The following is a 26,492-nucleotide window of genomic DNA, read 5'->3' on the forward strand; positions in this document are numbered from 1 at the left end:
GGCAAAAGTCAGCCCGTCTTCGGCAGAGCAAACATCCATTTTATGCGTGTGTGTTTTATACTGGATACAGCAGCTGCTGCAAAAACGACTGTTCTTGTTTTAAGATTGCATAGAGAGGATCACTAAATTACACACAAGAAGCCGTTTTATATTCTGTCAGAGGACAGCTTGTGGAAATTGGCAGTAAGTGAAATATTTGTTTGTTTTTCTTTACTTGATAAACCCGTTTTTGTGTTCGAAGCAGTCTGCTCGCACTTTTCGACCATGCAGTGGAATATGCGCCTATAGAAATGTATTAACAAGAATATTTGAATGGTTGTAGGCTTTCCACAAATATTAGTAATTTTAATGACCTAAATATTATTACAATTCAAGAAATTCGAGTACGGTGTAAAACAAATATCCACAGGCGCCTTGTTACAGATTTGAACCTAACAACCTTTCGCATTTAAGAGCAGATTTCAGAAATCCACAGCAAATTGTCAGACACAGGGAAATGTAAATTTTGAAGGGGGGTCACAACTCAGAACCAGTAATAATAATGCTCGCCGCTGATCACTTTGTAGAACGACAGATAAATGTACAGTTTTTTTTCTGGTTTTTGTTCATGTTTTTACCTTTTTGCAGCTTTGCGAATACGTCATGTACTTCCTTTCGCCTATACCGTTCAGAGTGTAGTGTATTATTATTATTATTATTTTCTCGCAATTTCCAAATCGGGGATGCTACTTGTACTTCCATGATTGTACATAGGCGGTTGGCAACCTTATACATTACAAAGTTGATTAACGACCATACACATACATTATTTTAGCAAATCCCAGACGGTGTAGCTTATACGATAAGTCCTCTTCACTAATTAATTACAATACTCTCAACGCTGCAGTAGACACAATGGGGTTTTTTTGCGCGCAAAATGAAATTAAATTTCGCGATGTATTATAGGTGTCATTGGCAGTGACGCAAGAAGGGGTTATGCTGTCACATGTTAGTTTTATTGTAAGTATCTACATTTATATAAAATTAAAATAATCAAACGGTTCCATAAACTTAAAGGTATACTCTGCCTTTAAAAGGACACCACAATTAGCATATTGAATGCGTCTAATCGCCAGCATGTGAATTATCATCTGCCTAAAAAAAAACGATCATAGAAATCAGGATTAATAACAATAGAACTGGCATGCATAGAAGACTTACAATTATTCCAAAGCACCATTATGGAAATCTATTTTAGCGACGTGCGTGCAACAAGAACAAACCGTTATGCTGCTATACCCCCAAAACCTATTAGCGTAATGCTAAAAGGCACTGGATATTATTGGTAATCACTCTACATAAATATTAGCATAACAAAAATTACTTGGTAATGAGAAACGGAGAGCTGGTGGTAGAATAAAACATTGTGAGAAACGGCTCCCTCTGAAGTAACGTAGTTTTTGAGAAAGATGACCTAATTTCTCACTCAAATGTTTGAATGTGATAAAAGACTTCAGGGCTAAAGTCCGTTTTAGGCATCCGAAAGCACACCATTTTTTTGCAACAAGGGTGTTTTTCTTTCATTATTCTCTTGCAACCTCGATGAGCAACTGAGTCCAAATGGTCAAAGTTTTATTTAATTATATGCATATTATTATGTTTGGATACACAAAGTGAGAATACTGGTCTTTGAAAATTGCTCAAGGTGCTCATTACTGTACTTAACAATTGCACACACAGGGCCAATGTGTTAATTTACTCGTACCAGACCCACATTGCCTTAAAGCAAACACAATGTTCTTTAAATCCATAAAACTGGGGTTAAACTTCTTTACTTATCTCCAAGTACAATGGATTTTTCCTCCGTGTGTAATGTTATCAACAGCTCTCACCGACGACGTTATTACAATTTTTCCACCCGCACACTTGTCGTCAGCAAGTTAGCTGTACCCTTATTTGCCAAATTCAACTGACGTCATCGCCACGATTATAGTGGGTGCGTTCGATTAGCTTCCCCGGTTCGACCCAGGTCAACCATCGGTGCGTTCGATTAGCTTTGACGTCATTTGCGGAGCTCACACGGGTCAGTCTCAAGTGCACTACTTGTGGACTGGGTCACTTGGGGCTGACTGAGGTGCATGACGTCACGACGATAAACGTTCTCAATGGGCACCATTTTGTTTGTAATTCAGCGGGACATTTTTACATGGTTTGACACACATAATCACCCTTAAATGGGCGACTTTGTGAGCAGTTAGTGTTTTTTTTTTTTCGAATACGGGTAATTTTGTACCACTATGGGTTTGTACAAATTATTTAACGATGCAGTTTAAAATTCTAAATAATCGTTTTACGACCTTTCGTGAATACATGAAAGTACTTCCGTCGGCTGGCCTATGATGCAATTTGGTGAAAATATTCGGGGTAGTTGGCGTTCGAAAGGCTCATCTCAGGGGCTCACTCGGATGAGCACAATATTGGGTCGACCCAGGTAACCTACAATCGAACACACCAAACACACCATCTGGGGGAGGCAGGTACAAGCAGCTGGTTCTCTTTGTATTACTACTTAGTGAAACTACACGATGCAGAAGTTTGGTTTTGAAACTTTGCATAGTGGAAGTAAAGCTGGGTGAGGTTTGCGGTAGCCCCATGTATAATATTATCTCTTCTGAGTAGGTTCAAAAAAATAGCCGGTAGTTGACTACTCTCCTTGAAGACGATCGAACTGATCGAACTGATCGAACTGTTGGTTTTCAACAACCACTGGTTCTTATCACTATTAAAAAGAAATGTACACTTGGTGCTACCCGAACCTCACCTTATAACCCAACTCATATCTAGATTGTAATACTGAATCAGAAGAATAAAGCGTGCACTGGTTAGTTTTTCCTTCGTGCGTTACACAACACACGGGACCAGCGGCTTTACGTCCAATCCGAAGGACAAAGCATCATGGTTAAGTGTATTGCTTTTCAAGGACACAAGTTTGAATTCGGTGCTCCAACCGAAGCAGAAAATATCAAAGAGAGTAAGACGTTTTCTTTATGCATATTTTATGTTGAGATGCACCAAATGAGAAGACTGGCTTGTGCACAATTACCAATAGTGTCCAGTGTCTTTAAGAGTGATAACTAAACGTATATACATTCCTCTTGAGATCGTTTTCATGCATAATGCCGCCCTTTCTAATTCTGCGTTTTATTGTTATAATTACAGTCGTTGAATCAATATGCTCCTACGCTTTTTAATAATACCGCATGGCGGTAAAAACAAAGCGAAATAACGTGTTACCGTTCAATTATGTACTCAACCTTTGGTGCTTTGTTTTATGGTTGAACATGACGACATACAGCAGCCCAGTTTATATGCGGATGACTTCGGATTATGAATCACATTATTTTTATATAAAAATATTTTTTATAAAAAGTTCACAAGACAATTTCAAGCTGGACAAACAAAAACAGAACGAGAGGTGGGCAAAGATCAAGTTTGAAAACTGAAAAAAAAATTGTTAGCCAAATTCTGTATTAAAGTGAATTGTCGTGTTGTGTTCATAATTAATGACAATAAAAAACTTACTTGGTTAAAAAGTAACACAAGCTTTTGATAGTAAAACGCATTTAGAGAGTCATTTCACTTAAAAGTAATGTGTTTTTCGACAAATATGCCAGTTTTTATCCCCAAAAATTAGAATATGACAAACGTAACTATCAGATACATTTCTCATGATTGTCTCTTCTAATTACGGATTATTACTCCTGCGTGGACATAAATAAACGCTCCGGATTTTCGGCGCTATATCAAAAACGCAACCACCCTTTGAAATGAAATGTTTACAGGTTAGCTCTGTTGTATACATCTTCATTTGTTTATTTTGTAAAATTGAACCATTCGAAGAAAAGTAAAAAAAAAAATTAAAAAAAAGCAGTTTCCCGTAAAAGCAGTGGACACTATTGGTAATTACTCAAAATAATTTTTAGCAGAAAACCTTACTTAGTAACGAGTAATTGGGAGAGGTTGATAGTATAAAACATTGTGAGAAATGGCTCCCACTGAAGTGACGCAGTTTTCGAAAAAGAAGTAATTTGCCACGAATTTGATTTCGACACATCAAGTTTAGAATTTGAGGTCTCGAAATCAAGAATCTGAAAGCAAACAACTTCGTGTGACGAGGGTGGTTTTTTTTTCACTATTATCTCGCAACTTCGATGACCAATTGAGCTCAAATTTTTACAGAATTGTTATTGTATGCATATGTTGAGATACACTAAGTGAGAAGATTTGTCTATGAAAATTACCAATAGTGTCCAGCGTCTTTAAGATCGAATATAATCATGGTTCACTCACAATATCATTGTTTTAGTTCAAGACCAACAGTTCAGCTGGGTCGTTTTAAACATTATCTATCCACAGAGATCAGACACGAAGATCTTAAAAAATAAAGCCAACGAAAATAAAGCCACCAATTTATAACCATGGTTCGTATTGTCGCAAGTGTGGGCGCGGGGGCTGTTCAAATAAAATATCGTGATAATGGACTGCTTGCAAGTCTAGTGCCTTTTTTCCGGACCAAGCTGGTTAGAACCAGATTGGTTTTGTTGCGAGCGCAATCTTCCTTGAAATACGTTAATTTAGCATGGTTTATGGCTGTATGATGGGAAAGTAAAACTAAGCCATGAAATTTACGAATATAAAATCGACTTACCAAACCAACATAGAAAACTAGAGAATTATTGACTATAGCTTCATTTCCGATTACTTGTAAACAATTGAGATTTTGCGACGTTTATATTAAAGCCATTACAAATAACTTACAGGGTTTACAGAAGGTAATGGTGAAAGACTTCTCTTGAAATATTAGTCCATGAAATCCTTTACTTTTTGAGAAAACGGTAAAACAATATAAAATTCTCGTTAGCGAGAATTACGGATTTGTTATAAACACATGTCATGACACGGCGAAACGCGCGAAAACAGGAGTGGGTTTTCCCGTCGTTTTCTCCCGTTTCCGATGTCCGATTGAGCCTTAATTTCCACAGGATTGTTATTTTATATATAAGTTGTGATACACGAAGTGTGGGACTTGGACAACACTGTTTACCGAAAATAATGGCTTCAAAGGCCGTGGACACTATTTGTAATTGTCAAAGACTAACCTCCACAGTTGGTGTTTCTCAACATGCATAAAATAATGAACCTGTGAAAATTTGAGCTCAATCGGACGTCGAACTTGCGAGATATGAATGAAAAAAAAAAAAACCTTGTCACACGAAGGTGTGTGCGTTTAGATGGTTGATTTCGAGACCTCAAGTTCTAAATCTGAGGTCTCGAAATCAAATTCGTGGAAAATTACTTCTTTCTCGAAAACTATGGCACTTCAGAGGGTGCCGTTTCTCACAATGTTTTATACCATCAACCTCTCCCTATTACTCGTCACCAAGGAAGGTTTTATGACAATAATTATCTTGAGTAGTTACCAATAGTGTCCACTGCCTTTAATACGGAACCTTTGTAATGGTAACACACATTCGGGCGTGATTTGCAAATGGGATTTTTTGACAAGCGTCGGTTGTTTTGACAATATTTCGTGTGCTGTGCCTGTAGAAGTTACAGCTTCTTTAATCGTCAAGTTTTTTGAGAAAAGGGGAAGATTTGGTCTGGTTGTTGCGTTGTACATGCTGAAATAATATTTTGTCCTGGTCACTGAGACGAATTTGTTGTTAGTTTGTTAAAGTGTTACTAATTTATCCAAAAGCCCTAGCACCTAAAAAGCAGCATTATCTTTAAGCTGGGTCAGTTTAATGTGTTTGTAAACAGTTTGTGCCGTACCCGAACCCTTTAATAGCGTGCCAAGGAAATTAAGTTGTGCACTTCACCGGGTCCAATGCTCACAAACAAAGGTAGCCGAAGTATTGTCCTTTACGGTCCTATAAACATAAGCTATAATGACGTCATTGTGACGATAATGACGTCAACGGGTGATTGGCCGAGTAGGTCATTAATGGTCTGCCATTACCAAGGAGCCTTACCGTTATGAAACATTGGACAATATTTGTTGCTTTGGACATTGTTTGCGAGATGAGCTGGGACTCTCAATGGGTTTTCCCCATTATGCTGATTCTTGGTTAGCATTTATTTATTATGTTAATTTTATATTTTGGAAGCACGTACACGGGTTATGCAAACAGTGATTGTGTTTCCTAAAAGGCGCTAGACATTATTGGTAAGCACTCACAATTGTTAGCATAAAATCTTACTCGGTATAACGAGCAATGGAGAGCTATTGATAGGATAAAACATTGTGAGAAACGGCTCCCTCTTGAAGTAACGTACTCACGTTAAAAAAAATTCCGCATGAAGCCTTTTATCAGGCAATATGAATTCAATTAAATTCAATTCAATTCATCAAGGTTTATTAAAAATATCACACAAATACACGACAGAAGTTAAAAAGACTTCAATCAAAGCACACATGAAAGCACACACACGTTGCACAACAGGGGTTGGTTTTTGTTGTCACTACTCTCTTGCAACTTGAGTCACTTGATCAAATGAGTCCAAATTGGCATAGATTTGTTATTTTATTCATTGCATGTTTTACCCACACGGCAGATCGTCTTAAAAAAAATAACAAATATCATTGTTAAAGCTCTTTTAAGAAATAGACGAAGGGGAAACTTGGCCAGAAGTGCCCTCTAGAAAAATTGTGCATCCCCTAAAAAATAATGTCACTCTCGTTACGGCGCGGCGTAATGGTTTGGAAGACCTTAGGAAACAGGTATTGTTTTGTAGGCTAGACCGGGCATATATACGGCGAATGTATGTTATTAGTCACGGTGATGGTTTAATCATGGAGGGCAGGAATTACCTATACATGGTTCAATTATAGCACTAGGAGCACTTACTCGTAAAATAATAGTAAAATTGTCACGACTCATTTCATATCTAGCTGTAGAGAGCCCGTTATGTTCCAAAACATGGCTCGTTTGTTTTGTCAGAGTCTGCTGAATCCATTCATGCGGGCCGTCATAAACCATATTGACATAGTTACAATTATTACCTCAGAGAGAAAAAGTGAGATCAGCAGCTGAAATAAGAAAAAATGGAGGTCTGTGCAATATTACCAAAGCGCATTTGCTACCACATGAATAAAACAAATCCCTCTTATTGTGTAACACGTAGCTTTTTTCTCTTTTAGTACTATTTACTTTGGTCGTCTTCAAAGTTAGCCAACTGTCGATTTCACCAAACTCTTCCTAACTTAGGATTAATCTTATAATCTTAGGAATTGAGGACGAGTTAAGTTCCGTATCGTAGACGTTAATAAGACGCATTGAACCCACCCTAAGTTAGGACAAGGTACTCTCTAACTCGAGATATGATTAATAAGAGCGTTTCGTGCGATCTGGGGCTGGTGCTTTACTTCTTTGTGATTTGTCGTCAGCATTTTTTTTTTAAATGTTCGCCTTGTCTGTCTTGTCCTTGTTTCGTGATTCGCTGTTTGGTTGTTTGTTTGTTTGTCTGTATAAGCGCACTTTTTTTACGTGCGTTACACAACACACGGGACCAACGGCTTTACGTCCCATCCGAAGGACGAAGCATCAAGGTTAAGTGTATTGCTTAAGGATACTGGTGTCACGACTGGCACTTGAACCATCTGCTACGCAGAATCATACTGTCGTATAAGCAACATTTACACAAAAAAGTACATCTGAAGTGTCAAAGAGTGAGGAAGATTGGACGGGGTCTCAAATTCTCAAAGAAATTTTTCCCAATGTCTAATCCGATTTTAATATTATGTTGTCGTATACGCAACATTTACGAAAAAGTACATCTAAAGTGTCAACGAGTGAGGAAGATTGGACGGGGTCTCAAATTCTCAAAGAAATATTTCCCAATGTCTAGTCCGATTTTAATATTATGTTTCGATTCATGGTGATCAATCATGGACATACGGTTGCCAAGGAGTCGGTCTGTATAATGCCCGCTATGCTGTTAGAAAAGACACCGTCGTCATGATTTGCACCCTGGCTGTTGACGTCACTACACTGCCAGGGCCTTGCTTAAACCTAGCAGTAATACTTTATTTCTGTATCACCCTGTATCTTTCCCTCCATCCTTACAATCTAGACTGTTTTAAAGACACTGGACACTGTTGGTAATTGCCAAAGACCAGTCTTCTCACTTTGTGTATCTCAACATATGCAAAAAATAACAAACCTGTGAAAATTTTAGCTCAATCTGTCGTCAAAGTTGCAAGATAATAACGAAAGAAAAAACAACCTTGTCACACAAAGTTGTGTGCTTTCAGATGCTTGATTTTGGGACCTCAAATTCTAAACTTTAGGTCTCAAAATCAAATTCGTGGAAAATTACTTCTTTCTCGAAAACTATGTCACTTCAGAGGGAGCCGTTTCTCACAATGTTTTAACTATCAACCTCTCCTAAATAATCGTTACCAAGTAAGGTTTTATGCCAATAATAATATGATTATTTTGACTAATTACCAATAGTGTCCGCCTTTAAAAAGAATATCAATTCATGCATTTAGCTCCACTGAATTCTCTCCAATTTAAAGGCAGTGGATACTATTGGTAATTACTCAAAATAATTATTATCATAAAACCTTTTTTGATAACGAGTAATCTTGATTACGAGGTATGGGGAGAGGTTGATAATTTTAAAACATTGTGAAAAACACAAGTGACTTAGTTTTCGAGCAAGAAGTCATTTTCAACTAATTTGATTTCGAGACCTCAGATTTATAATTTGAGGTATCGAAATCAAGCATCTGAAAGCACACAACTTCGTCTGACAAGGGTGTTTTTTCTTTCATATCTCGCACCTCAGACGACCAATTCAGCTGAAATATTCATAGGTTTGTTATTGTATGCATATTATGTTGAGATACACCAAGTAAGGAGACTGGTCTTTGACAATTACCGATAGTGTCCTGTGTCTTTAAACTAGCATCTTTATGGTCCAGAGTGGGCACGTCTTTCGTAGAATTATAATATTTTGTAATCATGTCATTTGAGTATATTATTATTGCCATGTATGATACCGACAATGTGTTGTGTTTTGAAACCGAGAAAAAATGGTTAAAAAATGTATACAGTCAAAATACCTTGCTAAACTCATGTCTGTTATAGCACACAGCTCGCGGCCGAAGAACAAACTCGTATACAGGAGTGGTTGGTGCAATTACAGCCCCGTGTGTGTATTGCATTTCATTATATACAAGAACAAACAGCTCCCTTAAATATCTCCCTCAATTTCCATCACCTGCTTTAATTAAAGCTGTAAAAAAAGTAGAGTTAAATAAATCATAACAAAACAATCCATGGATACTAAAAATTTCGCCTTGGCGCGAATAACGCACAAGGGTCTTTAGCAGCGGCGGATGTTTGTGAGGTAAACAAATGATATCACCTTGGCAACCGCAACAATGATTTTTCCTTCGTGCAGGGTAATAATTCATTGTTGGTCAGTCATTATAGCTCGTTATAAGAACTACAATGGTAAGCCCTCTTGTACTGCAATCCATTAAGTAGTGACAGGTGGTTTGGAACGAAAAAAAAAACGGAGTTATTGTGTCCTCTGAATCTCTGGTCTTCCTTTTATCTCGATTTCCTCTCTTTAAACTATCTTTACTAAAAAAAAAAAAATTGTAATTTTCTGTACACGTTACTGTTTCTTCTTGATGTTTTTCTTTTTGATGTTATGTTCCCATATCGAAGTTTGGATTTGATTTACCTTGTTTGAGTACGCTTTAAAAACAAAAATCAGGGTCAGCTTAACATGATTTGTATTTTGTTTTTGTTACTTAAAAAATATATAAATATTTCCCGTGTCTCATCGTGTACGTACACAATACGATATGTTGTCGTGTACGTACGCGATAAATCTAAACTTGTCTTGTACGTACACGGTACGTATGACGATGGGGGTTCAAAGGGGTGGGGCTAGTTCAAACGCATAGTCTCAAATGTGTAAAGCGAGGCGAAGTGAAGCAAGTATGGTTGGCTAGTAGGGAAACAAATATCCATAGATTTGAATTAAGATTTGGATGGGACTGGATGAATATATTCAAAGCACCTCGTAAAGACCTTACAAACCTCAATGTTTTCCGTAATAAAAATGCATTTACCCTTGCTGTAAAGTCATTGTTTTTTAATACTAAAATCTGTTCCTCCTCAGAGGATGAGACAATCGACGATTTTGTGCGGTAAAAAATTATGTCCATCAAAATAATATAAAGTGGCTTCTTATGCATAGCGTGCATATCCGTCACTCAGTGACGCCCAGGGCGCTGTTAACAAAATACGATAGTTTACTGCAAGGTATTATGGACTACGTTTGAATTATGAGACCTACTCTTTTTAAATAGCACCATGTAATGGTTTAGAAGGTGCTATGGAGCAATATGCTGGCAATCAAACTAGAACACCGCTGCGAACCCCTTCTCTTTTCGATAAGCGCACTTGGGTATTTTACGTGCGTTACATGACACACTGGACCAACGGCTTTACGTCCCATTCGAAGGACGAAGCGTCATGGTTAAGGGTCTTGCTTAAGGACACAGATGTCACGGCAGGGACTCGAACCAATAAATCCGGTGCTCTTAACCGCTAAACCATAACGCGCCAAAATAAATGTCAACAGTTATTCAAGTTGTTGATATAATGGTCGTTTCCCCCGGATCAACCAACGCAGCTATTATCCATAGTGAAGATTATCTTGCAATTGCATTTTTTTTTTTTTTTTTTTTTTTGAAAGGATAGTCATCTGCAGTCAATGCACGACACAATGGACAGATATTCTGCAACCCGCTTCATCGTCCTGACTGTTTTCATGATTGGTAAGAATCACAACTATATTAAAGAGACTTGCCAGAGTGATCAGCTTGCTAAGAGTTGACAAAAATAACAAAGAACAACATTGCAAAAGGTTATCAGAGATTCATCAGTTATACACGTACATAATTACGTACATGATGACAAAAATATGAAAATAGAACTGCTGAACGTACAAGGCTGAAAACCCTTTAAGGCAGTGGACACTACTGCGAATTACTCAAAATTATTATTATCATAAAACCTTTCTTCATTACGAGTAATGGGGAGAGGTTGATAATATAAAACATTGTGAGAAACAGCTCCCTCTGAAGTGACGTATAGTTTTCGAGAAAGGAGAAATTTTCCACGACCTTGATTTCGAGACTTCAGATTTAGAACTTGACGTCTCGTTCGAAATCAAGCATCTGAAAGCACACAACTTCGTGTTATTATTATCTCGCAACTTCGACGACCGATTGGGCTCAAATTTTCACAGGTTTGTTTTGTATGCATATGTTGAGTTGCACCAAAACTGTGAACACCTATTTTACAATTTCCAATAGTGTCCAGAGTCTTTAACATTAAAGTTGATTATCAGCATCCAATCCACAATCAGGCCTATCCAATAAGCAGCTACAGCTACGTCTACGGCTGGTTTTTTGCGCCATCGTGTGGGGAAGTATAGGACGTCCTTAGCAACACCCCTAGCAACAGCAGTAGCCGTAGCCAAATGCTGCCAATTCGGATTCCGCCAAATTTCCTGTGATTAAAGACATTATACACTTTCGGTAAAAAAAAAAAAATAAAAGTTCACAGGTTTACAATTAATTTATAGGGTTTACAGAAGGTAATGGTGAAAGACTTATCTTGAAATATTATTCCATGACACGCTTTTTGAGATAACATTAAAACAATATCAATTCTCGATAGCGAGAATTACGGATGTATTTCAAACGCATGTCATGACACGGCGAAACGTGGAGAAAGGGTGGGTTTTCCCATTATTTTCTCCCGACTCCGATGACCGATTGAGCCTAAATTTTCACAGGTTTGTTATTTTATATATAAGTTGTGGTACACGAAGTGTGGGCCTTGGACAACACTGTTTACCGAAAAGCTTTCGGTATAGCTAGGCCGATGATTTGGAACAATCTCCCGACTGCCATTAGGGAATCTGTTACTCTATCCGCATTTTGTAAAATTCCAAAGACTCACCCTTTTCCATATCAATTGCTTTTAAGTGCGCTGCAATCTTGGTGGAATATACCTTATACATTTTAATTATTATGTTTTGAGGGCTCTAGGTGCGAGCCACAGTTTGAACTCTAATGAAGAACAAGATCCATCATAATAGGAAGAACCTAACAACCAAGAGTGTCTCTATTCTACACACTCACCCTTATAAACGTCGATCGTATAAAATGATTATCAGTAGACAAATTCAAACCACAATGGATCATACGATTTATGTTGCTGTTGTTTTTATTTAATCGCAAATCACAGCTTCAACAGTTTCAACCGCAGCAACAACAGCAACAGAAACAACTGCGGCAGCAACAGAGACAACTGCAGCAGCAACATCTTCAGCCACAGATGTAACAACTGAGATATTAACTGTAACAGGAACAGCAGCGTCAACTGCAGCAGCAGCAACAGCTACAACAGTTTCAACTGCAGCAGCAACAACAGCAACAGAAACAAGTGCAGCAGCAACAGAGACAACTGCAGCAGCAACAGGTTCAACCACAGATGCTGCAACAGGAACAGCAGCGTCAACTGCAGCAGCAACAACTGCTTCAACTGAGGCAACAACAACAGCTACAGCTATAGCAGCAACAGCAGCTTCAACTACAGCAGCAACAAAAGCTTCAACTGCAGATGCAACAACAGCTTCAATTACAGATGCCGCAACTGCAGCAGCAACATCTTCAGCCACAGATGTAACAACTGAGATATTAACTGTAACAGGAACAGCAGCGTCAACTGCAGCAGCAACAACAGCTACAACAGTTTCAACTGCAGCAGCAACAACAGCAACAGAAACAACTGCAGCAGCAACAGATACAACTGCAGCAGCAACAGGTTCAACCACAGATGCTGCACCAGGAACAGCAGCGTCAACTGCAGCAGCAACAACTGCTTCAACTGAGGCAACAACAACAGCTACAGCTATAGCAGCAACAGCAGCTTCAACTACAGCAGCAACAAAAGCTTCAACTGCAGATGCAACAACAGCTTCAATTACAGATGCCGCAACACCTTTAACTGCAGAGGCAACAGCTTCAACTATAGAGACAATCACATCATCTGGAGGAACGACCGTAACCGCTGCAGGAACGACACAAGCTGCTGAAGGGACCACCCACACTACAGCTATAGCAGCAACAGCAGCTTCAACTACAGCAGCAACAAAAGCTTCAACTGCAGATGCAACAACAGCTTCAATTACAGATGCCGCAACACCTTTAACTGCAGAGGCAACAGCTTCAACTATAGAGACAATCACATCATCTGGAGGAACGACCGTAACCGCTGCAGGAACGACACAAGCTGCTGAAGGGACCACCCACACTACAGCTATAGCAGCAACAGCAGCTTCAACTACAGCAGCAACAAAAGCTTCAACTGCAGATGCAACAACAGCTTCAATTACAGATGCCGCAACAGCTTTAACTGCAGAGGCAACAGCTTCAACTATAGAGACAATCACATCATCTGGAGGAACGACCGTAACCGCTGCAGGAACGACACAAGCTGCTGAAGGGACCACCCACACTACAGCTACAGCAGCAACAGCAGCTTCAACTACAGCAGCAACAAAAGCTTCAACTGCAGATGCAACAACAGCTTCAATTACAGATGCCGCAACACCTTTAACTGCAGAGGCAACAGCTTCAACTATAGAGACAATCACATCATCTGGAGGAACGACCGTAACCGCTGCAGGAACGACACAAGCTGCTGAAGGGACCACCCACACTACAGCTATAGCAGCAACAGCAGCTTCAACTACAGCAGCAACAAAAGCTTCAACTGCAGATGCAACAACAGCTTCAATTACAGATGCCGCAACAGCTTTAACTGTAGGAGCAACAACAACTCCCAAAACAACAACTGCTGTTCCACGTAAGCTTGAACCTACTTACTTTTAACTTGTTGTACACATGCCCGAATTACAAATTAGGTGTTTGCTGATCTGGACAGATTTTTTTCTCTTCAAAATCTCGTTACTAATGAGCGGTAAACACGTTTAAACTCTCATGAGATACTCATCTCAGGTGGGTATGGGATATAAATCAAAATTATACTCGTTGGCAGGAATTGGAGGAACGAGAATTAAACTCGTTCGAACAAGATCAACAAAATAATCAAGAATAAAACAAATTCACATGTAACTATCCCGTACTCCGTTCGTGAAGGAATACTTCACAATATTTTACCACTGACCGTTTTTTTTTTTTTTTTTTTACAGCGCCCAAAAAGTTCTCCGGAGAGTTTCGGATAACAGATATTGGTGGTAACAAGACTGAATTTACTGAAAATTTGAAAAATTCCTCGTCTGCACAGTTTAGGATGATCAGTGACCTTGTGTGTACAGAGGTGAGTGTGTAATTATTGTTCACTTTTTGTTGAGACTAGAACGCACTGTTTTACGCTCATCGTTCGGTATATATAGACTTGCGTCCGCGTCAAATCCAATCCATCACCAGGGCCCAATTTCATAGCTCTGCTTACCGCCGAATTATGCGCTTACGTTCGCGATTCACCGCTTACGTGCAAGCGCCGAATTTCTGCGCTAGCCTTGTGAGCGTAAAATGCCCAGTAACGTGGAGTACGCACGCGCAGAAGCCCAAATTCGCCGCTAACCCGTGAAATACGCTTGCCGTAAGCACAGAATTCCCTGCTTCCGTAAGCGCCGATTCTGTGCTTACGGTAAACAGAGCCATGAAATCGGGCCCTGCTCTCATTCAGTTGCCGTAGCTATTCTCAGCCCTCTACCATTCCATTTTGCAACATTGTCTACCGAACACAGCTTAGGGCGACCTCTGCCACGACTTGTACCCAAAATATTATGCAGACAATCTATAACTGCAGCAGGTGGGCCTCCCTGTTTCAATGAGCATACCACTTCGCTATCCGCTCTAAACACATGGGCCCAATTTCATAGAGCCGCTTAGTGCTTAGCATGAAATGTTTGCCTTGATAACAAAACAGGATTACCAACAAAATATTCACGTGATTTCCAGGATATGCAAAGGACAGCTGAATACCAGTAACAAGCAATGTAAAACAAATGGAAATTTGGTTGGTAATTCTGTTTTTATCAAGAAATAAATTTCATGCTAAGCACATTTTTGTGCTAAGCAGCTCTATGAAATTGGGCCCTGGGGACGATTTCACAAAGAGTTAGGACTATTCCTAGGACTAGTCCTAGGAGATATACAAATTGCAAGGGTAGTCCTAAGTTAGGACGAGTAACTGGTCCTAACTCATGATAAGACTAGTTCTAGTCTAACTCTTTGTGAAATCCACCCCTGGTCACCTGTAAAACAACAGCTTCCCCCAATCAGCTCAGCCAACCATTCATTAAATATAAAATCTGTCCATTTCGTTGCGATAATAATATCATTCATTGTATAGTGGTCCCAAAGATGTGGAATACACTTCCTGCATATATCAGAGATGCCGGTTCATTTAAAACATATAATAAACTCCTTGTCAAAGATCAGGGTCTAAACAGCCTTTTAAAACCATTTGAATTGTTTTGTGCCTCAGCACCTTAGAGCAATTTGTGAAGTTTGTACAACTGTTTAACATTTGATTTTATTGACTGGTTGATTGATCGATTTATATAATTTTACACCTCAAGTTCGTTCTGAAAAGTGCCATGTATGTCTTGATGGGTCTAATTCATTTCTTAACTTGTATAGACGATGTGACATCTGACGTCACACGAAAACCATAACATGATTCGCGCGCATACCGCCGGGCAAAACCTTTGTGTTTTGGCAGCCAGCTAGAAAGTGTATGCAATCTCACCATGACGTATACAGTATTTTTTTCAACAGAGGGCGGTTTTAATGTAGACATAGGTCACATCGTCTATACATTGAAGCATATCGCAAAGTACCTTCAAGCCTTTTGTCAAGGTCTTCGCCACTCGACTTGCGCGAGTAGTAACCTCTTCCATCGCTTACGGAGCTGACCATGCCACGATGGTCTTGACAAAAGGCTTACTAAGTGCCAAACAGTCAGAACATCATCTAGTTCCTTATTCCTCATTGAAATGCTTTACCCACCAGCTTATCAAGGCTTCAAACGAGTCTGCGGGTGGTGCGCTTACTGGCTGTGAGGTCACAGCATTCAAAAACGGCAGCGTCATAGCCGAGTTTCGTCTGGAGTTTACAGCAACAGCAAATGTGTCGACCGAAACGTTAAACAGTCAGATTGTGGCTACACTCAACAATTCGGACACATTCACTGTCGACCCAGAGTCGATCACAGTTAAAGGTGAGTCTGCATAAAGGCATTCGACATTTTATTTTACAAAGACACACACATTTAGAACAACTCTAAATCTCCTGGATCATAATTGACCCGGTTTCAGGCCCTGGGCTTCTGACTCTGTTCTGGGTCATGGTGATCCGGATTCTGTGCCAATACGACACATAATACGGGTCAAACAAGAAAGGAGTCCGAGCTGTAACCAGTTTCCGGATCAGCATTGAATCCAGAAATGGTTCAGTACTTCATTGACCCGGGTCTGTTGTGGCCCGGAAGTGTTTAGAGTACACTCTTTACTGCAAATACTGGGGTTTTAAAATTGACACCGTGAGTGTTTCACATATAGATACCGAATAATTTTCACCGTAAGCTGTTAAAATAACACTAATTTCTGCCAACACAATTGGTGTTATCTAAACACCATAATGATGTTAAACTCGTTTCATCCTGTGGTATATACAAACACGTTGTCAATTATAACACCCCTGTGTTCGCAGGATAATAAAATTGAAAGAAATTCCCTCTGCTGCCGTTTACCTTCCCACCGGACAAACCTTTAAGCTAGTTTTCTCATTGTATTTTCAGAAATCATGGTTACTGTAGCACCGACAGTGGGTAAGTTGTACACATTTGACTGTTATTTTTACTACATCACAAATTAATTCTACAAAATGTGATAACCAGAGGGGGGGGGGCACTTTCCACATTTCCTGATATTATAGAGTGCGGGATCAGGCCCCATATTATTACTGTTCCTTTTTGTTTTCCTTTTTTTTTTTTTCGCCCAGAAAAGTTAGATGGTTTGATGTAAGTTGGTCCATTGCCATATTTAGAAGCACACATAAAACTGGTTCTTAATGGACACAAATAGTCAAAGAAAAAAATGGGAATGCAAAGAAGAAACTTGGATCAACAACAAAATTGATGTGGAAATGCGCATGAAAACATGTATTATTTTGTATTGCGATGTTATCAAATTGACCCTTTCGTCCCTCGAGAAAACGTCGGGCTGTTTCCACGCCCCTAAAGGATTAGCCAATTAGGGGGAAAATCAATTACCATGAAACTAATGAAATCAATTACCATGTGATTAGCTTGTCATGTAAAGAAGTCATTTAAATTGATTATATCTAATGACCCCTCGGGGATTTTCGTTCACATTAGACTTTTATAGCCCATTTTTAGAATATTACTCATAACATGACATTCACGTATATGACGCTTCCATTAGAAATGTCTCAAATTTAGGGGAAAACCCATAAATTTATGTTAATGAAACCCAAATTGTCGCCTTGCCGGGCTCGATGTTGGACACGTCACATAGCTCTATCCTGCACACAACTGATTCGCTTCTTAATTTTACTCAACTTTGTTGGAAATATTGAGGCATGACACCACACTGTCACACTTAAAGGAACACGTTGCCTTGGATCGGTCGAGTTGGTCTTTGAAAAGCGTTTTGTAACCGTTTGTTATAAAATGCATATGGTTAGAAAGATGTTTTAAACATAGATTACAATGATCCACACACATTTGCCTCGAAATGGCGCGGTTTTTCTTTTACTTTGCGAACTAACAGTAAACACGGTCGGCCATTTATGGGAGTCAAAAACTATAATGACTCCCATAAATGGCCGACCGTGTTTGCCGAGGAGGTGAAAGGAAAACCACGCAATTTCGATTGATACTTGTGTGGATCAAATTCTACTTTTAAAATATCTTTCTAATCTTATGCATTCTATAACAAACGGTTACATAGCGCTTTTCAAAGACCAACTCGACCGATCCAAGGCAACGTGTTCCTTTATTAATTGAGTCTTGCTATGTGTCATGTCATGCTCAACCTATTGTTTTAATTAAAGTTCATACACTCCATTGTCATAACTTATTTAATGCTGTTGAAGTAACAGCTGCATGCTCAGAAAACATGATAACATCAAGACAATCATTTGATTATTGTGTAAACAAAGCTTCCAAATATTCATTCTGTAGAACCATTGTATTGTATTGTCCGAACTATCCCAAAACTTAAATAAATTTTACTATCCAATAAAACAATAAACAGCTACTGTTATGTTGTGCTAAAACGGGAAATTGTTTGGCCAGCTAGTCTTTACTTTTATAGGTTCCATACAAAATGTTGGTCAACAATGTTTGAATTTTTTTAAAAGGTTACGGACAACTTGGAGGCAAACAACTGCAGTGAATGCTACAGGACCAGTTTGGTAGCATATGGGTCACTTTATACAAACGATATGTTTTGATCCCCAAGAAGTTATGAAAATATTCAAATTTGAATGGATTCTCTCCATGGTAGTTGCCTTGAACTGGTTGCATGTTACCTCGTGTGACATGGCCCTGGTAAGAGTTTGGTGGGGGGCGCCCCCAACGTGCGTTTAGTTCTTCTTGAAAAACAACCACAGAAGACAAGAACTATGAGTTAATTAATAATTTCCTCCGGTTGTAAAATAAATTGATTTCCTTTGTTTAATTGCAGCTGCTTCACCGACCACCATCAATGAACCCGTACCGTACGGTCTGTCGGGAGGGGCAATAGCTGGCATCGTAGTGGGCGCTGTTCTGTTCGTGATAGTGTTCGTCATCCTGTTAGCGTTCATAGTGATGAAGGTAAAAGGGAACGGCGCGAAAGTGGCTGGGGAACCAAACACGCCACGAACGACGCACGAATAAGAACACTTTGCCTCATTATTTTTTGACAATGAGGGTGCTTTCAACGGCAAGTTTCTTTGCATCTGTCGCAGTTTGATCTTCATTTTTGACTGCCTGTAGGTCTTTGGCTTTGTTCATGAGCATCTTTAAAGGAACACGTTGCCTTGGATCGGTCGAGTTGGTCTTTGAAAAGCGTTTGTAACCGTTTGTTATAAAATTGATATGGTTATAAAATTGCGTGGTTTTCGTTTTACTTCGTCGACTAACACGGTCGGCCATTTATGGGAGTCAAAAAGTTGACTCCCATAAATGGCCGACCGTGTTAATTCGCGACGTAAAATAAAAACCGTACAATATTGAGTGAGACTTGTGTGGATCATTATAATTTACTATTAAAACATCTTTCCAACCATATACATTTTATAAGAAACGGTTTCAAACGCTTTTTTATAGACCAACTCGTCCGATCCAAGGCAACGTGTTCCTTTAAGTGTAACGTCAGATGTTCAGGTTACCGCGATATATGCTTTTGCACTTAACGGTATTGCGATCGGATACCAGTGTGCGATATGGTTTTAAACAACCTTTATACTATGTAAAAAGTGTGCCTTTAAATGTTTTACCAAAGTAATGTTTTTGTATGGCGAACACGCATACAATAACTTTCACTTGTATGCCTTAGTTTAAGTAATAATTATTGTTATGTTTTTCATAATTGCTAAAGATTTTCCACCTTTGAGATATTTATATTTTTAAAGAGTGATAAAAACGATAGCCCGAAACTGTACATAAATCAATCACTATAAGCTGGTGTGATTGTCGCACGACCTTTCTAAAAGAAATATGTTCGTTTGGAATAGGGTCACCTTGACGGGGACCACGGGGAATTGGTAACAAAAATTATGTCCACCCTAAAATACTCAACCATCAAGTTTAGGTCAACGCTAATGATAACCAATATTTGTTTTTCTCGGCTTTTTCGGCTCTTCGCATCAAAATCTAAAGTACACTCTGATGCTAAGCTAGTCTTGATTCGCGGCGTTCGTTTTGTTAACATATAATCGCTGATATCGCAAGATGAATTACTGGAGAAGAGATGTGTGTATAAAACACACGTCTGGATCAGAAACTTTGAACAGGATTCATGTGCCCTTTTCGAAACCACGGCTTTGGCTTTGGATTCTGCTTCAGGCTCCGTTCTCTCGTCTGAGGACGAGAGCGCGTATACGTAAAGCATGTGCAAATTGTCAAAACCAACGGGCGGGGCCAAGCTAGCCTGAGCCGAATCCAAAACCGAAGCCGACGTCGTTTCGAAAAGGGTCATATAGGCTCTTTTTGAAGTTTACAGCCCCTTTTCGAAACCAAGGCTTCGGCTTTGGATTCGGCTTCAGGCTCCGCCCTCTCATCTAAAGCCCCAAACGCCTACGCAACGCAAGCGCAATCATTGTCAAAACAACCGCGGGGCCAAGAAGTAACCTGAGCCGAATCTGGAGTGGAAGACGTGGAAAAGGATCATATTTTTTGGCTAGTCCTGTTTAGGCAGCTGATGTTTGCGCCCTTTATCGGCGACTAAAACCAAAACCAGCGTCACTAATCGAGACTAATGCGAAGCTGATGATTGAATGCGATAAGTGAGGTATCGCACCGTTAAGTGTAATGGAGCTTAAAGCAAACGACATCCAAAGATCTGCTGAGTATCTAAAAGGTACATAATGTAGTTAATTATATGACTTGTTCGGGTTGGATGCTCGCGCTCGTGTCAAATTGAAATGAAAGTAACATTGTGTGATCGAAATTTCTAAACAATGAACGGAATTAAATCCGATGACTACTTTGAGCTAGTTTGCCAATAATAACACTGCAGAGCCGTTTACTGAGGTTTGTGCTCATTTTTGGTATCTGATGGAGACACAGGAGAAAATGAAAAAGGAAAACAAAAGGGTATCCATAAGGGGGATTTAAAAGACTCAGGGTACGCCACAAGGACATTGCGAGCAAAGTCTCTGGGAAAATGAAAAATAAAACTTACAAAAATCTTTCAACAAAAATTGCTCCTCAGGATGCGTTTTTGAGAACTTTGGGTTTTGTGTGCCCTGACAATTAACTTACGGGGTACTTTAACAATAAAGCAATGCTATCCAACAGAGTTTTTTTTTTTATTATTCTAGTGGTACCCCACAGAGAATTTCAAAAGAAAAGGTAACAGAAAAAGTAAATTTGCTGTAAATTAAATTAAATTCAAATCGCTAACAATGCAAAAAGGGGCTTTCTGTCGTAAACATTAACGGTCATGAATGCAGTGCAATGAAAATGAGGAAAAAATCACCAGCTCGCTTGAGTTGGTAAAAAGAAGATGCCCATTTAAAACGGGATTAGAGATTACATAATTATCAATAAACAGAAAATTCCCACTAACATTCAAGGAAGCCAATCATGGTGGCATTTTTTTAGGTTAAGTTTATGACGTGTGTCTTGAAAGTAACACCGTAGAAATAACGCCACACCTTCGAAGACAAGAACTGGAAACTGATTTATCAATTTTTTTTTCAAATCCAGTCGGTATTTAAAAATTAAAGTGACTTTTTTTTTGTATTTTCCTGAGAATTGGTTTGTTTTTAAAATCATCGTTTTACTCTTTGGTCAATTAAAGGGATAATTTGCGATATTTGTCATGTTTTTGTAAAATATTAGTGTAAATGTATCAGCACGAATCATCTTGAAATAATTAATATGTGCAATAATATATTAATAAAAGTAAGAATCATATAATATGTGTTTTAGACACGGAAGTTAATTTTACATGCAAATACAACAAAAATTATATTAAACAAGTATATGTAAATATAGTATAGGCGTATATTAATATATATGAGCAAAAAGTGTTTGCGTAAACATTGAACAGAATCTATAAATGCATTGTAATATTAGGGCTTCGATTTATAAAAATATTTGTATTCAAGACATTCTATTGTGAAAAGTGTTGCATTAAATTTTTGTTTTACTTTAGTTGCTCAGTAAGAAGACTTTAGAACTCTATAAGGTTCAGCAAACTTACCATGTAAATTCCATTGTTTTAGTTAGCATTCAGTCATAACAGTGAACAATATACTTATTCGCGGTAATCAATACCCATTGCTCAAGAGCTAGCTGTTGAATGATGTGCATGCTGGTCTAGCTATAAGCTATGGCTCAAACATTCACCGCCTATTTATTATAGCGTGCGTACATAAGCCCTTTTCCAAACCAGGGCTTCGGCTTTGGATTCGGCTTGAGTCTTCATTCTCTCGTCTGAAGCCCGCTGAGCACGTACGACCAAAACACGCGCAAATTCTCAAAACAATCGGCGGAGCCAAGCTAATCAGTGAGCCGAATCCAAAGCCGAAGCCGTCGTTTCGAAAAGGGCCCGAGTATTTACGAAAGGGCAACGGACTTACCTGGCAGGTCTACCGCCACCTAGCATCCCAAAAGTCCCCCATTGGACATGACTCTAAGAAAAGGGACAAATCACCCAAGGTGAAACAAGACATAATATGTATTTCGAAATGTTTGAGGACAGATTAATCATATATTTACTTATATACACTAAGTGCGACTAAGTTAGTTATAGTTAATTGATATCTTTATATTTTTTAAATGTTTATTGAAGTATTTTGTTAATTTATTTATTTATTTTATAGTTATGTGTGATACTTATTTATTTTGATAATAAAACAAGCCGTGGGTCTCCATAAGGATTTAGGTACTTATTAATATAATATATTATGTTTTTGTAAATAATAGTTTCGTAAACCACCACAATATTGTGCCTAATCTTAAGAAAAGAATCATGATAGTAATTTTAAAAGTATTTAATCTTCAGCTAACATAACTAAACATAGGTTTTTGGTCTAAATATTTGGCAAAGTGCTTATAAAAAAAACGAAAAACCAGACAAATATGATACCCGAGTGCAGCTTTATGCATCAAGTGTCTTGCAATATTTCACTTGCAGATGCAATAGTTCAGTGTTTATTTATGGAAGCTGATTGCCTTAGAATGTTTTCAGTGAAGTTAAATAAATTTAAAACAAATGATGATAATCACACTATTGGTTGGTTGTTCATTTATGTTAAAGAATCAGACGAAAATGTCAAGCATGCATGAGGTGGACCGCAAGAGCTGGGTCGAAGTCCAGGCACGGGGCGGATGGGGGGGGGAGGGGGTCGAGACATGTGCCTGTCAATTTGTTCAAATTTACACATTGTAAGAGCAGCCATATTTGTTTCCAATAACTACAAAAAGGGTTGATCAATTGCGCTATTTCTTATTTTGAACTATCACTCTGTGGTATAATGTAGTGATTTCTGTGTGGGTAAAACTCAGAGGTTGACACATAGTGTGGGAAGGCAGCTTATAGTCTTTTTATGGACCCGTTAAGGTGCACACAAATACCCAACTGTTTGCACACAAAAAAAGGTAATCATTTGGATACATGTAATTGTAATCGTCACATTTAGGTAATACTTTCAGAATGCTTCAATGACACCTTTTGTACTTTCTGTTGTTCCTGTGTTGAAGCAATTCCTATTGGTTTTGTACACAAATGACTAGTAAGGACCCATGAAAACAAAGAACCGACTAGTGAGGACCTATTGTCCCTTTAGTTAATAAATGTCCTCGGACTTAAGGCAACACAAACACACAAACACAGTTATTTTATTACCCCTAGTACAATCTGCCTTCCGATCGCGCCCATCCAGTGGGTCCAGCATGTTTTTTTTTTGTTTTTTTTCAAGGGCTGTTTGGAGGGTTAAAGTAAAACATGGCATCATATTAGTTGCGTGGGGAGGTACACCCAACCCCTCGCGGTGATAAATTGTTGCCCAATATACCACAAAGCCACGACTGTATATCCATCCGGTCCTATCAAATCAAACTGCATGAGTTTCCAATCCACTTTTTAGTAAACCTCGTTACCAAGAGCAGCGCACCGTCTCATCGACCAAGACATTCTAATGGGAAAACATAGCGCGGTGAGATCATACACCACTGGGAACGAGGTGGCAATTCGTTCGCGACTTTTGAAAAGTTCAATAACGGGAGAAATCGTTACTCCACAACGGTATTTAGTTCGAGAACAATGCAGTTTTAAAGGCACTGTACACTACTGGTAACTATTCAAAATAATTGTTAGCAGAAACATTTAATGAGCAACGGAGAGCTGTTGATAATACAAAACATTGTGAGAAACGGCTCCCTCTGAAGTATTAAAGTTTTTTAGAAAGGTAACTTCTCACCTGAATATTCAAAGACTTCAAAGCCTATTATTAGGCATCTGAAAGCACACAAATCTGTGCAACAAGGTTGTTTTGTCTTTTATGCTAGTTTGCAACTTCGAGAACCATTTCAGTCAAAATTTTCACAGAGTTGTTAGTTTATGCATTACCAAATGGATACACCAAGAGAGAAAACTGGTCTTTGATAATTCCAGCCGTCGATTTCACCAAACTTTTAGAACAAAGGACGAGTCGCAACCTGGCATTTTAAAATGTAAACCTTAAGATGAATCCAAGTTAGGACCAGTTACTCGTCCTAACTCGAGACAGGATTAATCCTAGCCTGTTGTGAAATCGGCTGGTGTGCCTTTAATTCTAGTTGGTCGATTACAAACTGTGCTTTAATCATTCGGACGCTGAATGTTCAATCAACGGCACTCGATAATCAAGGATCGTTTTTGTTAGCTTTTTTTGTTTGCTTTTTGTGCAGCTTGTATTGACATAAACACAATTCGTGTTTCCATGAGTTCAATAATGCAAAAGGGCCCTTGAATACGTCTATCATACTAATTGACATTCATGTTTAGTAGCGAATTTTAAACTCAAATTGCCATTATCAGCGACACAGAAAATTTAATACACGTTATAACATCACTGTTTTCTCTGTAATTAATGTGTACGTTTGGTTTTGGTAATGGGGGGGGGGGGGGGGGGGTAACGTAAATAGCAAGATGGTGTCCAACCACAGATCAATGACGTCACGCGGGTAACGTCATTGTATGCGGCTAATTTATGTGGGAGTCCGAATACGGACACGTTGCGCATCTAAACTGCACGGCGTTGAAAATGCCTTAAAAAACGGTAACAGTACTATAAAACGCGGGAATTCTGTCTCAAAAATGGCGCGAGCGAGAGTTATCGCGTGATGAAGTATTGGCTGAAAGCTTGTGAGCACAAAAACGTGCCGAGCATAACAAATTATTACTCAAGAGAAGCTGCTCACCAGCCAAAATTACATTAAGTTTACATTGGTGTGACTGGTGCCCAATTAACTCTTTGCATAGCTGAGACATTTGCCAAGCAGTATTTTCTGTTTAACAGCTTTATGAAATTTGGCCCAGGTGAATCGGGCCTACACCGAAATGTTTCAAACATGTTGTGTTTTTGTTTGAGCAATGTATTCAAAGAAATGAGTTCAGGATTAGCAAGCCGACGAGGGGGCGGGGACACTGGGTGTTGGTTATTAAAATTACAACACTAATAGTGCTGTACCTTTGGGAAGAGTTAATGGCTTGACCTTATCAGAGTCTTTCTCTTTAAATGCCCGGTCACACAGGCCCCGATAACTAGAACGAAACCCCAACGATAAAAATGCACGCCCTCGATTGGTTGAATAAGCGTGGGTGTATTCTGCGTGGAGCAATTCAACCAATCGAGGGTGTGCATTTTAATCGTTCTCGTTTTCGTTCTCGTTTTCGTTCTCGTTATCGGGGCCTGTGTGACCGGGCCTTTAGCCTTCGAGTGGAAATTAATACTCATTAGGCCGTTAACTATATTTTTAAATTGGAATGTAAGTTCGCTATGAAACAAAGGTGTATGAATTAATAAAGCATTATTTCAACTGCCACAATTCATAACTTTCAGTGTATTACCAAATCAACATTTTGTTGGTAACATTGGATGTGATTACTCGAAACAAAAACCTTGATCAAGTTGTGTGCACTCTTCGTTTTTCATTGCTTATAAAAGCTCCAGTCACTTTCGGTAATTGTCAGAAACCATTATTCTCACTTGGTCCACCTCAACAGAAGCACGAAATAACAAACCTGTGAACATTTTGACTCGATTGGTAGTCGAAACTGCATAAAAAAACAAACAAGTGTTGGACATTTATTTTGTGCGCTTTCATAATTATGCATAGTACTAATAAAAGGTTGCAGGCCTTTACGAAATCTTTTATTATTTGAGTGAGAAATTACCCCTTCCTCAAAACTTTACTTCAGAGGGAGCAGTTTCTCGCGTTGTTTTATACTATCAACAGCTCCCCATTGCTGGTTTCCAAGTAAGTTCTATGCTAATATTTATTTTGAGTAATTACCAGTAGTGTCCAGTGCCTTTAAAACAGGGTTGTTTTTCAAAAGATCAATTTATAACGGGAGTACAGTTCATGCAAAGAGAGTTTTCCGATTGAAATAAATAGTGTCCACTCATCACACAATCATGAATTATTCCAATTTAATAA

At 38.8% G+C, this 26,492-nt stretch overlaps 1 protein-coding gene across 2 annotated transcripts; it reads left to right on the forward strand.

Annotated features, from left to right (window-relative positions):
- On the forward strand, positions 1-23,077 carry LOC139937030 (uncharacterized). Of its 2 annotated transcripts, none has more exons than XM_071931978.1 (7): positions 1-183; positions 10,762-10,843; positions 12,324-13,946; positions 14,293-14,420; positions 16,124-16,331; positions 16,911-16,940; positions 18,823-23,077. In XM_071931978.1, the coding sequence occupies exons 2-7, from the start codon at positions 10,780-10,782 to the stop codon at positions 19,014-19,016; spliced, it is 2,247 nt and encodes a 748-aa protein (XP_071788079.1). In that variant the 5' UTR covers positions 1-183; positions 10,762-10,779; the 3' UTR covers positions 19,017-23,077. The 2 variants fall into 2 exon arrangements, with proteins under 2 accessions (XP_071788079.1, XP_071788080.1); XM_071931979.1 differs by having other exon boundaries at positions 10,767-10,843.
- The last annotated feature ends 3,415 nt before the right edge of the window (positions 23,078-26,492 follow it).

The sequence above is a fragment of the Asterias amurensis genome, chromosome 5, assembly GCF_032118995.1.
Source record: "Asterias amurensis chromosome 5, ASM3211899v1".
NCBI lineage: Eukaryota > Metazoa > Echinodermata > Asteroidea > Forcipulatida > Asteriidae > Asterias > Asterias amurensis.